A 16129-nucleotide genomic window follows, 5' to 3' on the forward strand; every position below is an offset into this window, starting at 1 on the left:
GGTGAACCGTGCAAAAACCTCAGACTCCTGCTTCCACCTGTTCCACACACACACACACACACACACACACACACACACACACACACACACACACACACACACACACACACACCTGGATCCGATACCAATCTTGAACTTTCACTGACTCTGAAACGCAGCACAGGGAACGTCGCACTACAGAGAAGGTGGGTGGCTTTTGACTATATTGTAACACGTTTTCGTTACAAATGTTCAAGGCTGCAACTAACACCTATTTTCATTGTTACTTAATGAACCGCCTATTTTTAAATGAATTGTGTTGTCTTTAAAATGTCAGAAAAGCTCATGACAGCTTCTCAGAGGCCAAGATGATCGTTTTGTTGGATCAAAACTGTTAAACTCAAAGATATTAAATGTAAAACAAACAGAAGTTGCAAAAATCCTCTCATTTGACCAGCTAATACATGTATGAAAACACTGTAGAGACCATGTAATGCTTTAATTGTAAACTCCATTTTACATTGATGACAAGGCAATCATCAAAAAATACTGTTGTTGACATTATTGTAGCTCATTTTCTCTGTGTGAGCATCAGCTGGCTTTTTGTATGGACAGGTGAGCAACAACATTAACTACTTTCCCTATTTTAATGTTATTTTCCCTCTCCATCTCTGTCTTTTTCACTCTTTCTGCCTCTTGCTTGTAGTCATGTCAGTCAACTCCTCGTCCTCCTCTAACGCCTCCCTCCCTCCGTCTCCCCTCTTTTCCTTCTTCAACATGTTTTCTGTCTCTCACGGCTGCTTCAGGTCCACAGTCGGCACTGTCAACATCACCGCCTTCACCATCACCAGCATCCTCCTCCTCCTCCCTCTCTACATCTACGTCCTCTGCCTGGGTTTCAAACAATGGCGTCAACAGCGCTCCAACGTGACCACGAGCCACTCCGACCTCTTTACCTACAACATGGTCTTCATAGAGCTGTTGAGTGTCTTCGGGTTCATTCTTGTCTGCCTTGGTGCCTACGCAAATCTCCCACAGTTGATGACGGCAGGCACCTACCTTTTCAGCATCAACTTATCTGGACAGATGTCATTTCACGTCCTGACCTGTGTGGAGCGCTACCTGGCCGTCCTCCACCCCGTCACCTACCTGAGCCTGAAGAAGGCGAAAGGGATCAGAAATGTCGCCATCGGATGTGCTTGGCTGCTGAGCTTTTCAGGGACAGCTTATATTTACACTGAACAAGTTGGCATAACAATTGTCACTCTTTGTACCACATCCTTTGTCCTTATCGTTGTCTCCTTCTGCAGCCTGTCTGTTCTCTGTGTTCTGATTCGTCCTGGGCCGGGGGAAGGGGGCGGGGACAGACAGCAGGTTGACCAATCAAAGCTGAGGGCGTTCTATACCATCATGATCATACTGGGAGTGCTGTTGTTCAGATTTGGGGGGGCTGTAATTTCTGTTGTCCTGATGAACTCGCCAGCGCTGTCGGAGGATGAAAGGTGTGGTTTGTGGTTGTCCATGTTCTGGTTCTGTCTGCCCAGCAGTCTGGCCTTGTCTCTGCTCTTTCTCAAGAAGTCAGGAAAACTGCCGTGTTATAAGAACAACGGCAAATGATAATGGTCGTCACATTAGATTATTATACAGATACTTTGACTTGTATCCCTTCACTTACAGTTGCTAAGCTTTCCATTTTTGCGCGGCACATCAACAGTTTACACTCGCTGATTTAAAGAGGTGAATTTTAGTTTAAAACAAAACAAAATATAAACTAACATGAATGAATGAACCGTTAGCTGCGGGCTAAGAAGGCGTTCACAATGCCACGTTCCAACCCTGACTTTAGCATATGTCTTGCTGGCCCTGCAGGCTTGCCTGAGATTTTGGGGGGTTATCCCTAGAAAATCAACTCAACATGGAGCTAATAAGGGCCACACTAGTAATCACACTAGTAACACAAGACTCAAGTGTGACTTAATCTCAAAGTACAAGTCTGGTGTGAATTGAATAGACCTTGGCAGAGGCTAACCCTGTAATGCTAACAGTCAATTTAATGACAAAAGTACCAAAACTGGCTCTTAAGTAGACAGAGAGATGATTTGTATTGAATGGTAACTTCAGTGTGACGCATATACAACACTTTTTATATCTATTCTCTCTCCGTCACACATCCTGTATCTTTGCTTTTAAAGTGTGTTGTAAAGTAGAATGTTTTGTGTAATGTTCATCCATCATAACTCCAGTAACGTGCATACATTAAAGTATCCCTAATATTTATGTCGTCAGTGTTTTAATTTGTGGCTCATTTATTGTAATGTTGTGTTGGCTCTGAGAGTCCAGATTGCGTTTTTGTTAAACTGGATGTAAAGTGTATGAATCTGGAATATAGAAACAACATGACATTGCCACCAACCAACACAATATGGACAGTGGTATAGGTGGTGTCAAGAAGCTGAACAAGATGCATTGGATTTTTCCCCATTAGTTAATTGCTAAGCACCGTTCTTTAAGTTTGATAATTAAGACGAAGACATCTCAGTGTCAGCTTTGCCAAAAAAATGACAATTGAAATTTCATTCAGTCACTAATCAAGACATTTAAATAGACTTCCTCTTCCTCTTCTTCAGGGTTGTGCTATCAAGTTTTGCTGAAAACTAAAGATAAATCAAATAAAGTGTTACTACCTTTATTAGTATGAATTTTATTAGTATAAATATTGTTTCAGTGATGCTTTTAATGTGGTTAAAACACACACACACATGCACATACACATTCATATGCAGGTAATGTTATATCTGCAAGTTCATATTTGAATGAAACAAAACAGACAGCCGCTCTGGAGTAAATCACTGTGTTTGATTTGAATACAATCCAGTCATCGCTTCAATAGACGCAATTTGAATTCTGTCCATAGTTCATCTTAATGGACGGATGAAATGACTCGTATTTGCATTGGTATATTATTTGAAAACTGTCAGTTCAGACACTAAATTAAACTGAAAATGTATTTACAAAACATGTTATATTAACAGTTTATCTGATGAGTTATTAATTAACACAGGTCTAAATGAGTGAATTAATTTATTTTATTTAATTTTACTTTTCAGGTGTTCAGTCAGTGCTGATGTTGATACTCGCAGCACAGTTTGGGCTCTGATCTCCCAGCAAACATGATGTTCAATGAGAACATTTGACTATTGTAATCGACCGTGTAAAAAGTATTAGACTCTGAATTGGTTTTGCAAATTACAAATTGCAAACACACACACTTAATATACCGTATATTTGTCTCGCACATCATTTTGAGCCATCACTGACTCTGATACGCAGCAGAAGGACGGTCAGAAATAAATACTACTGACAAGGTGGGTGTACTTTAAGAATATCATTACATATTCTAGTTAATAACATTTAGGCCTGCAACTCATGATTATTTTAGTCGTTGATAAATTAGGCACTTATTGTCTCAGTTAATTGTCTCATCAATAGTGTATTTAAACAACGACAATGTCCGGTGTTGTTTTGTTCAGTCAGAAACCCAAAGATTTTTGTTTAACCATGACATAAAACAAATAGAGGCTGCAAACCTTCTCATCTGAGATATGAGAACTAGAGATTGTTTCTCATGTTTTTGCCAATTTTGCTTGAAAACACAAAATCTGAGACAATTAAGCAAGAATCACATTGGTTGCAGATTACTTTATGTCCAGTGACTTACTGATTATTCAAATTATTGTTTCATCTCTATCAATGTTTAAGAAAAATGTACAGTCAATTTTACGTAGATGACAAAACAATATTCTTTAGAGACTTTATATGTGTTCTCATAGATTTCTTTTAGGGTGTAACTGAAGTTGAACTTTCTTAATGAACTCACCAGTTCTGTTTATCCAAAACGTAAGGTTTCCATCCAGCTTCTGTCGATATTACAGAATATAATCAACCGATAATGGACGTCACCTCTGCGGATCACTGCTGCAGTCATGTTGATAAATAGGAGTGAAGATGAATCCACTTTTAATTCCCAGAAATTTGAAAATAAATCTCTGAGCTCTCCTACTGTAGGTAATCGGTTTCGGTCTGAACATGCCATTACTTCTTCTCAATTGTGATTTACCTGATTTTCCTGTTGTCCATGTTTCCATCTTTCCCCCTTTTTCACTCCATCTCTGATCCTTGCCCATAGTTATGTCAATCAACTCCTCTTCCTCCTCCAACGCCTCTCTTCCTCCTGCTCCCCTCTCTACCTCCAGCAGCACCTATGATCTCTTCCACAACTGCTTCAGATCCACAGTTGGCATTTTCGGCATCACCGCCTTCACCATCACCAGCATGGTCCTCCTCCTCCCTCTCTACATCTACGTCCTCTACCTGGGTCTCAAAAGATGGCGAACGCAGCGTTCCAACTCGACCACGAGCCACTTCGACCTCTTTACCTACCACATGGTCCTCATAGAGCTGTTGAGTGTCTTAGGGTTCGTTCTTGTCTGCTTTGGCACCATCACTGATCTCCAACAGATGATGACAGTGGGTATCTACCTTTACGCCATCAATTTAACTGGACAGATATTCTTTCACGTCCTGACCTGTGTGGAGCGCTACCTGGCTGTGGTTCACCCCGTCACCTATCTGAGCCTGAGGCAGGAGAGATGGATCACAATCAGAAATATCACCATCGGCTGTATTTGGCTGCTGAGCATTGCAGGAACAGGTTTCTTGCCCATGGACCCTATTTACATCAGCATAGCCTACTTTTGTCTCATCTTCTTTGTCTTAGTTGTCATTTTATTCTGCAGCCTTTCAGTTCTCTGTGTTCTGATTCGTCCAGGGCCGGGAGAAGTGGGTGGGGGCAGACGGCAGCTTGACCAATCAAAGCTGAGAGCGTTCTACACCATCATGGTCATACTGGGAGTGCTGATGTTCAGATTTGGATGTAGAGTAGTTACCACTGCCCTGGTTAACTTGACGCTGCTGGGGGCGACTGACAGCTGTCGTTTGCAGCTGATTGCGATTGGATGCAATCAGCCCAGCAGTCTGGTGCTGCCTCTGCTTTTTCTCCACAGAGCAGGAAAACTTCTGTGTTGTAAGAGCAAGAATAAATCAGGACAAGGCTCAGATTAGAAAAGCATTCACAATAAGATAAGTTGTGATCAATATTTCTTGTTAACATTAGCTCCATGAATTGAACTCTATAATATTTTGGGGTTGACTGGTTTTAATCTTACAAAAAGGTCAAGTTAGAAAGTGGACCAGTGGCCCTCACGGGACATTATTTTGGAAAATACTGTACAGTAGTCAATGAGGAGAGACAAATGTGACAATTGTGCCAAGAATTTCAATTTAAAAGATAATTTTCCATGTCAAGAAAGTTGTAGCACTGTCTCAGTAACCAGACTGTCGGCTGCGTCTTTAGAATGACGTGTTTTCACCGTCTGATATTTCATCAGTTTGATGACAAACTTTATTGACTTTAAAATTATATTTTAAAAATATCATGTATGTGATTCATGACACAATTCACTATCATACAAAGCTTTTCTGAAATAAGGTCCCATGGGCAAAAACTGGAAGGGTATGTGAGTTTGACTCTCTGTGAATTAAAATGTTTAAAAACTACTGAATGGTTGTTATTGACTTTGTTATATTTCATTGTGTACTTTATAATTTAAAAGTTTAAAGGTAATCTCTGTGCTCTCCTCCTGTCAGTGAATGGCAGAATCCAATGTGAATGAGAAGTCCTCAGGGCTCTTGTTTTGTTCTGATAGAGAGCCCCCTAGTGGCGTAAAATTCCAGATTGTAAATTTAAAGAGAAAACTTAATTCTGAGTTACAGATTGCTCAGTGTGTTAAGAGAACAAGAGGGAGCTCATTTGCTACTGCTCATTTATATGGACAGATGAGGTGAAATACATAACATTTCTTACACTGTATAGCTGTTTGATGAATTATGACTATACCTGGACTGCATTCTTGACCTGTAGTATGTTACTGTCAGTCTGATCTTTGAAAAAACAAAAGCCATGATAAAGTCAATATATTGTGGAGGTTTTTTTTCAAAGACATTTTTTCAACAGATACCAGAGAATGTAGTCTGTCAACAAATCAACTGTGAAACTGCAAATAATCGGTTACCATCATACGTTGTGAATCAAAGTGGTTTCCATCATGTTTTATCTATTTACTGACAAATGTATTGAAGTTCAAGCTTTCTTGTATGTTACAGTGGTGGAGACAAGATGCACAATCTGAAAAATGTTTAAGCTTTAAACAGTTTTACTTTCAGTCTGTAATGTTTAGATCTGCACTTATCAATGTCCAGTAAAATAATATACAGTGTACCAAATGAAATACTCACAAAAGATAGGGATTGACCTCAGTTGTGTGTTTGTGTGCACTCTACATATATGTATTTAATGAGGAAGAGGAACATTACAGTGATGTCTTCTTACAAACCTCACTGGGTAGAGTTTTTAGCCCGAGGGCCTGACAAGACGGATCTTATTATCTTACAAAAAGCTCTAAATCTTTAGGAATTATTTCCATAATGTTTGTCAGACACGTAGAATCAGAACCTCTGATGGTCAGGGTGTCTTTCGTGGACACCACTTTGACGTACTTGTCCAGAAGGATCACTTTGCAGCCATTACAGCTGCCAACTGAGCTGATCTACTGGACCAAATCCAAGACTTATGTAAGAACCAATCATTGATACAACCAGAACATCCAAATATAAGGCCAGGTTTAAAAAAAAGGCCTGAATTCCCTTTTAAGAACTAAAAGTTTGTGTCTCAGTGCTGAAGCGTCTTTAAGCAGGGGTTCCACTCAGCATCTGTGTCAAAACAAAGTAGCACAAATAACTGAATGACAAATGATTTCTGGTCAAACAACATGCAAAGAAGGCCACAGTGAGGACAGCACTGCAGCTGGTAGTCTGACACACCGGAGAAGGAAGATCAGAACGATCGCACCAGATGAGGTGACTTTGTTCATATTTTTACATATTAAAGTGATGTTAAATTAGACGACCAATGCTTTATTATTCTACCTGTTGGATGTTTGAAGGCTTTTAAGGATGTGGCTTTGAACGAGTAGGTTGTCAGGTGTATGTCAAAGTGTTTGTATTCATTGTGTTTTTGAAAATTTTGGAAATGTCCTTAAAGAGAAGAAATGTTGTTATTTCAGGCGTGAGAATGGGAGAAGTTTGGGCGACCAGTAATTCATAGTTACAGTTTTATGGCCTGCACATCATTTTGCCTCTGTCAGAAGACATCTGTAGTTATCTCAATGCTTTTTTTCCATCTGTAACTTTGTTAAAATTCTTCGCTTTCATTGCTCATTTTGCATTTACTTTAAATATTTAACAGATGGTTTCGAGTCCTGACTTTCAGAGGTTTGGTCTCATTGCTCTCTGTATGTTTTACAGTTCACTGTTTCCACTTGTTAACTTTGTTTTCCTCTCCATCTTTCTGTCTTTTTCCCCTCTTCTAGTCATGTCATCCAGCTCCTCTTCCTCCTCTAACGCCTCCCTTCCCCCTCATTTTCCCCCTTCCTCCATCAGCCTGTATTATGAAATGCAACACTGCTTCAGATCCACAGCTGGCACTTTGAGCATCACCCTCTTCACCGTCACCAGCTTCGTCGTCCTCCTCCCTCTCTACATCTACATCGCCTACCTGGGTCTCCAGCGTTGGCGACAGCAGCACTCCAGCATGACGATGAACCACTCCGATGTCTTTACCTACCACATGGTCGCCGTAGAGCTGATTAGTGTCACTGGGTCCACACTCATCTGTTGTGGTGTCCACACTGATCATCCACAAGTGATGATGGTTGGTATCTGCCTTTTATCCATCAACATATATGGACAGATGTTGTTTCACATCCTGACCTGTGTGGAGCGCTACCTGGCTGTGGTTCACCCCGTCACCTACCTGAGCCTGAGGAAGGCGAGTGGGATCAGGATCAGAAATACCACCATCGGCTGTGTTTGGGTGCTGAGCTTTGCTGGAACAGCTCTCTTGTTCTGTGAAAACCACCTTTTCCTCGTCATCTTCTACATGTGTGTGTTCTTGCTCATCATGACCATTGTTTCTTTCTGCAGCCTTTCAGTTCTCTGTGTTCTGATTCGTCCAGGGCCAAGGGAAAGGGGTGGGGGCAGACAGCAGGTTGACCAATCAAAGCTGAGAGCTTTCTACACCATCTTGGCCATACTGGGAGTGCTGCTGTTCAGATTTGGGGTGAATATTATCGACATTGTTCTGTATGCATTACCACAGCTGGTGGTGACTGAAAGATGTGTTATGTGGTTTACTGTTACCTGGTATTGTCTGCCCAGCAGTCTGGTGTTACCTGTGCTCTTTCTACACAGAGCAGATAAACTACATTGTAGTAAAAACCACAAATAGTTTAATAAAAAGAAAGTTTTTTTTTTAACAACTTATGTTAGCAGTAGCTTGTTCCGCTCGCCACCGGCCTGCCAGACGAAGGATGGTGGCAAGTGGGACAAGCATATGCTAAGCTGAGTTGTTAAAAAAACGTTCTTTTTAATGAACTCTGTGTACACAAACAATGTTCTAGATGCTGGTGTTCATGTGTAGAGACCCTGGTGATGCTACCAGCTAAGTTTCATGTTGTGTCGAGACTTCTTAGTGTTTTAAAAATAGAGATTTTGAGTTGCATTTTTGCGAGAGTTTCACTTAAAGTGAGTTCCCATAATGTCTTTTCCCAGTAGATTCCCAAATATAATATTGTGTTTGTATAGTTATGATATAAATTCTTTCCATGTTGAACCTGTTGCAATTGGTTTATTACAGTGTGTTTGACAGTAGATACATGTAGTTAAGTACTTCAGCAAGGAACAGCTTGGAAGTGGATGGCAATTCTTTCACGTAACAAATATAGATGATTATAATAAAGACACAACATTTTAACTTTTGGATGTCTACACACACTTTGGGACCGTAGAAGTTGGTTTTCCAAGACTCTTATGGGAGTCATTTCCAGCTGTTTCTGTTGTGTTTTTAAAGATATATAGTTAAGCATGGTCAAATTTGATGTTTCTGCTGTGCTTATTTTAGCTACTGTGTTGCTTTACTAGTGTCTTTTATATCTCTACTGCCATCTTAATGTTAGTTGTGGCTGAACTCAAAATTGTTGTTTTCTTTATGTTCAGGTAAATTAGCCTCAAACATGATGATATGACTGAAATATCTGTACTTTGAAATAACAGACAAAACTACATTGTAAGGACGCGTGTTGCCCCCAAAAACGTTTTAAACACGTTAAACACAAAAACAAAAACTTGTAACAAATTGCTTAAGTATTAAGGTGACACACACACACACACACACACACACACACACACACACAGGTGTTCTGCTCATAATGGCGCTGCATGATTTGAATAAGTGCCGGTTTTGAGTTACAGCTCATTTGATTTCTGTCAAACATCCATGTAAACCATCAGATGGGATGAGAGGAAGGATTTCTTAACACAAGAATAATCATGGTACCACTGAAGATATACACACAGCACATTTACACACACTCTCTCCAAAATGTCATATTTTCAGCAAAAGAAACTGACATGTTTTAAACTCTGAGACTTTAAATTGTTGAAATAATCAACTTGTGAGTGTATAAACATGTTTCTATTAAAAAAGGAGACATTGGTCACCAACATACAACATACGTCAAAAAACACTGAAAAAACTGTCCTGCCTTGATGATTTTTATATGTTTCCATTCTCTTATCAATAAATATCCTGTATAACAATAAACAATATGCTTATGTGCCATTCTGCCCCTGTGAGCGACGGACACAACACACTACAAAAAATGCAAAGTGGATGAGCGACATAACGTGCAAAAGAAGCCACAAACTATTTAAACACACATGTACACAGGTGCAGTGATTAATGAGTCTGTGGACATCACACCAGTTCACAGTCCAGACACACACACACACACACACACACACACACACACACACACACACACACACACACACACCCAGAGAGGCGACGACAAGATCAGGAAGCTCAATCTAGAAACTGCAGACAAGGTGAGTTTATTTTAAAAGATGGGGGGGAAAGAAATGTGAACCAGAGGAGAAAGATTTTATTTCATTTCATGCCAAAACAAACTAAATGAGGAAAATACAAACAAAAAGACAACAACGTTTGTTTCTACTTTGTTTATATGTGGCGGACCATGCCACCTTTCTATCACCTATGGTAAAAAAAAAAATAAAAAATGTTGTATTATTACCTCGTAAAAGTCTGAGTTAGAATTTCTTCTCCAAAAACTACACAGTGCCCCTTTAATGGTCCTATAATACATGTCATTACATTTTCTTTTAAACAACATGAAACAATAATTTGAGTAAATGAGTCTGTTTTTCAGTTTTATGGTTTAAAATACAGCTTGACTGGTTGAAAAACAGTTAAAAACACAACACAGTGGACAACAGAGTAGTTAACGTTCCTTTGATTAGGATGTAACTAAGCATATCTCAGGTTTGGTCCATGTTTTTGGACAAGTAGGGTAGAAAATGAGATTTGGGATGATTGCTCATATTTTGGGGCTGCCACAGTTTTCCTGGGATGTCTGTTGACCCTTTTCTCATTTCATGTTTTACTAGTCCTAATTTTTCGTTTTGTTTTTCTTCTTTTCCACTCTGCCTCTTCCCCATAGCTATGTCAGTCAACTCCTCGTCCTCCTCTAATGCCTCCCTCCCTCCTCCCTCCCTGTATTCTGTCTTTCATGAGTGCTGCAGCTCCAGAGCCGGGGCTGTCCACGTCACTGCCATGACCATCACCAGCATCCTCCTCCTCCTCCCTCTCTACATCTACATCATCTACCTGGGTTTCAAACGATGGCGCCAGCAGCGCTCCAACATGACCACGAGCCACTCTGACGTCTTTACCTACCACGTGGTGGTCGTAGAGCTGATGAGTGTCTCAGGGTTCACACTCATCTGCTGCAGTGTCCACACTGATCTCTCACAGATGATGATGATGATGGGCTTCTACTTTTTCTTCATCAACTTATTTGGACAAATGTTCATTCACGTCCTGACCTGTGTGGAGCGCTACCTGGCCGTTGTTCACCCTGTCACCTACCTGAGCCTGAAGCAGGAGAGAGGGGTCAGAATCAGAGATATCACTATCTGCTGTGCTTGGCTGCTGTGCGCTACATTGACAAGTGTCCTGTACATCGGAGACCAAGTCATATTCGCCCTCATCTTCTTTTGTTCCATAACCGTCGTATTAATTGTCGTCTCTTTCTGCAGCCTTTCTGTTCTCTGTGTTCTGATTCGTCCAGGGCCGGGGGAGGGGGGCGGGGGCAGACAGCAGGTTAACAAATCAAAGCTGAGGGCTTTCTACACCATCATGGCCATACTGGGAGTGCTGCTGTTAAGATTTGGGGTGAACATGATCAGCACCGTTACGTATGTGACACCACTGCTGGGGGACGATGGAAGCTGCACTCTGTGGTTGTTTGGAAACTGGGTCTGTCTGCCCAGCAGCCTGGTGTTACCTTTGCTCTTCCTACAGCGAGCAGGCAAACTTCTGTGTTGCAAGAACAAAAATAAATCAGGGCCAGGGTCAGATTAGATACACCTGGGCTGTCCCAGTTCATGCCATGGATTATTAAACGTTTCTTTGCAGCCATATAGAAATGTGAAGACGTTAAATTAATTGTTGATTTGAAAATAGCTTGTGGTAAGATTATGTATGGTTTCATTTCATAGGTAGATATTTCTGCTGTGTTGACTTGTGTGATACATAATGAGCCTGTTTTTCATTGTTTTTCAGGTTGCAGCTTGTAATGGCCTTGGTTGTTGCATACTGTATGATGTCATCTTGTTTTCTGTGGACAAAATATGCATTTTTGTGCCTAAGCTCAATAAATTATATTATTTCAAACTTTAGAACTGACATCCCCTCCGCTTAATTCTACCTACCTACTACTGCTATGCTGCCTTTAGCTGAAACGGACAATGCTGAACGACATTGATGACATTTTGGATGATGGACACTTACTCGCTAGAACTAGAATTTAACTGAAGTTATCAATGTATGTGAGTCAAATGCAATTTCACTGTAGATATCTGAATTTTCTACTCCCTAATATCGTTTTTTGGCATCTGCCCCAAAACTGCAAATCAGTCCGTGACCAGTGACGTTGCTGCCTAGCATCAGTAAACATCCTTGAGGCTAACAGTAGATAACATATTACTGTTGAGGAATAAGAAGAGTTGACTGCATCTCCACACTCATCTGAACTTGTTTAAATGCAACGCGTTACTAGAGGAAATGGTTGCACCACACCAATCTCCATTTTGTTTATGTCTGCTTCCCCATGAGATTAAGTGGCCGGTGGTCACAAAGAGCCAGAGCGCAGAAAGAACATTCCCACAGCTTGTTTGTTGTTTATTCAAAATATATGAATATTGAACATGTTGTGCATCCAAATTGCACCAAATTTGATGCTGAACTCTGCAACAAACCTGTCAAGTGTAAAAAAAGACTGAACGAATGGTTCTCGAGACCTGAACAACCCCAACCCGAACATTTGGTGTAAAGTTGTAGCTTCAAGTGTGATTTCATTAAAGAAGTTTGAGTCTTTATATCTTTCACGTATCTCTATTTGGTGTTAGAGTTAGAGAAGGCAACTCTGGAGAAAGTGATCTCTCTCTGTTTGGATTCAAAGTAAACAAACCTGATATGATCGTGATCATAATTGTTTCCAGTAAACAAAATGCAAATGAGCTTCTGGATCTGACTGCCGACTTCTCTGCCTATGGGAGGACATTTGCCTACAGAGATTTACAGTATTAAGTATCAATAAATAAGATACCTTAATTAGGCTTCAGACATGCAAAAACCTTTCTGCTGGACTGTCTGCAGTTCATTCTCATACACGCAGACAGAATAAAACACACGCCCTCATACACAAATATGGATATATATAGAGAGGAGCTACCAGAGATCTGCAGGCCAGATTGGAGACACAGACAATTTCAAAAAGAAAAGGTGAGCATCGTTTCATTCTAAATGCACTGCGATATAATTACTATTATTATTGTTTATTAGGTCATTTTGGATATAGTTATATTGTGATAGTGACATTAGCGTTGTCTTTTCCTGGGTTTAAGGCTGTACTTCCGTAAAGTGATGTCATTTTCTGAACTTACCAGACAATTGCATTTACCGTTTAGTCATTATATCCACATTACCAATGATTATTTATCAAAATGTATTGTGTTCATGTCCTCTGAAAGCATCAATATTCACCTCTCTATGGTAATGTTACATGATCAATAAAATATTAAGGTATCTGGTCAAAAAAATTGGAAAGTACTCATATTATAGAAGTGCTTCCGAGGGGGAGTTAAAAATATTGAGATTTATATCGTGTGTCTCCAGAGCTTAAATTGTGGGATCCTGCACCTCCTTTATCACTTTCACATGTTACTTATCCTGTCCTCTCATCTCCCACCAGTTCCTCAAAAGCTGCTTGTTTGCCAATTGCAGGCATTTTATAGAGAGATCGAGATATAAAGATGAAATGATCGTCGTTGATTTCAGATACGTGCGAGTCTGCTCTGTCAGTGAAATGGATCAGAGGCGTTTCGATCAGTGGACTCGAATGTCGAGTTGTTTTTCTTAGCCTGCTGCTTTTTGTGGTTGTCCTCAGATCTTTTGATTGTCGCTGTCCATAAAAACAGCTGAGACGAATCGACAGCGAGGTGAAGAGACAGAGAGAAAACAAGTGTGTATACAGCAACATCTTTTTGATATCACTTCAAGTTGTTTGTCTGATCACTCAGATTACCATTTTCTCAGCACATCTTATCACAGTTTTGTCTACTGTCCTCTCTCCTTCTGATTTCCCTCCTCACAGAGTTATGTCTTTCAACTCCTCTAACACCTCCCTCCTTCCTCCTCACCTCCTCTCTTCTAATTCCTCCTTCAAACCAACCAACTGCTTTTACTACAGATCCAGCTTTTTCAGCTTCCTCGCTTTCTCCGTCACCAACATCCTCCTCCTCCTCCCTCTCTGCCTCTTCGTCTTCTACCTGGGTCTACAGCGATGGCAGAAACGGCACTCGGCTTCCGCAGCAGCAAAGACGAGTCACTCCGACATTTTCACCTACCACATGGTCGCCATGGAGATGATTGGCGTCTTTGGGTGTGGTTTATACTGTTGTGGTACCGGCTTTAATAATCTGTGGCTGACACTGGTGGGTTTGTACTCCTACTCGGCCATCTCATACGGAGAGCTTCTCTTTCACATCCTGACCTGTGTGGAGCGCTACCTGGCTGTCGTTCATCCAATCACCTACCTGGGCCTGAGAAACAGGGGCGGGGTCAGAATTAGAAATATCACCATTGGGTGTGTTTGGCTGCTACTTTGTGGATCATATGGTCTGGTCAGTCAGGAGAGCATGATCCCAGCTTTGTGTATCATCATCATCTCCATGCTTATCGTCTCTTTCTGCAGCCTTTCCGTTCTCTGCGCTCTGATTCGTCCAGGGCCGGGGGATGGGGCCAAAGACAAGGATGACCAAACGAAGATCCGAGCGTTTCACACCATCATGGCCATAACAGGAGCTCTGTTGTTTAGGTTAGGGGGGCACGTTCTTGCTCTTGCCATTTTCTCCTCCCCCTCTGTGAATCACGGTGTCAGGTGTGCAGTGCTGGTGTCGGGAATCTGGTTCGGTCTGCCCAGCAGTCTGGTGTTGCCTCTGCTGTTTCTGCACCGGGCTGGAAAACTACTGTGCTGTAAGAAGAACACCGAATCAGGACATGGATCCGAGTAGATCATCTTGAATTCAATTTGAATAAAGAAATACCTTCTGAATCAACAAGACAACTAAACAAAAAAAAAAAAATCACTATAGCTGTCCCATCCACTTCCAGCTCATCATCTATCTTGAAGTGGAATTTAACACAGTCAGCAAAGGATTATTTCTTATTGCACCCTTTATTCTGTCCATTTGACCAAACAGAATAATCTATGCCCTCCTTGTAGCCTACAACAGCCAATGAGCCACTTGAAAAACAGCCACCAGATGACTGATGCCAATTAATGTAACCACTGAAATTAAAAAAACAGCAATTTACTAAGGCAAGTTTATAAAGTGTTATGCTTTTTGCTAGTTTTATATGGTGTTTGTCCCTATAAACACTTTTAAACACTCCTGTTACTTTTGAGCAGGGGTATTATGAGATCACACCATCAGATCTGTATGTGTGCTGTTATATTCTTACCAAACTTTAACCTGGACCATGTTAGATTATATGATGTGGACCCACTGTGTTTTACAGCTAATAGGGCCTGTTATAGGACATCTACATGCTTATGTGAGAATAAATAGGAGGCTCTTTTTGCATTATCATAAAACATGGCAACCTTTATGTATGGGATAATAATCTTGTCAGTTCAGAAAAACATAGCAAATATTTCGCACAAGGATGTGCATTACACTTACGTAACAGCTGAATAGATTCTTTTTGATACATTTTCAACAATATTTAGTAGTTGTATTATTCTATTCTCTCCTATATGTCACAGCCTAGCATACTGTATGTTATTTAAAGACAGACATTAGCTGTAAAGAAAACAGTCAAGGATCCGTCTATTTATACAGATGTGCACCGTAAGTTAATGGGGTCCATTCTGGGACGAGACCCATCTTGCATCAGAGTTTCATTGAAAAGCATTCTGTACTTTTTTCTGTAAAGTTGACAATCCAACCAAGTGGACATGGAGGAAAACCTTGGTAACAAAAACGTCAAGAGTTAGACATCTGGGCACTTGTTAAGGAAATAGGAAAACTTTGTACATTTAATTATAGTATACACTGTTTAAAATGCTGTACAAGACCTGTTGCAATAAAACCTAATGACTTTTACTGTTATACTGCAATATTTATGTTCACTTTTCAATCAATATCCAGCATAACGACAAAATGATGGCTTCAAATGATTCATTAAACTTACTGAATTATGACTCTTAGATGTGTCTGTGTACAATTTATGTATACATTTTTGATTTCAGAGAAGGATTTCACTGACATGTCCTTACTGAGGGCCTAACGTTCATGTTTCAAAACTGTCAGTGTTGAAGTGTCTTTGAGC

The 16129-nt window shown here is 40.5% G+C and overlaps 1 protein-coding gene across 1 annotated transcript; it reads left to right on the forward strand.

Moving 5' to 3' along the window:
* Positions 1-153: 153 nt before the first annotated feature.
* Positions 154-1596, forward strand: LOC119027740. Its single transcript, XM_037113171.1, has 2 exons — positions 154-185; positions 686-1596. The coding sequence occupies exon 2, from the start codon at positions 688-690 to the stop codon at positions 1594-1596; it is 909 nt and encodes a 302-aa protein (XP_036969066.1). The 5' UTR covers positions 154-185; positions 686-687.
* The last annotated feature ends 14533 nt before the right edge of the window (positions 1597-16129 follow it).

Source organism: Acanthopagrus latus, chromosome 10 (genome assembly GCF_904848185.1).
Source record: "Acanthopagrus latus isolate v.2019 chromosome 10, fAcaLat1.1, whole genome shotgun sequence".
Classification (NCBI taxonomy): Eukaryota; Metazoa; Chordata; class Actinopteri; order Spariformes; family Sparidae; genus Acanthopagrus; species Acanthopagrus latus.

Excerpts from the sequence above, each read along its gene's own strand:
- LOC119027740 (XM_037113171.1), top strand. The coding sequence starts at position 688 with ATGTCAGTCAACTCCTCGTCCTCCTCTAACGCCTCCCTCCCTCCGTCT.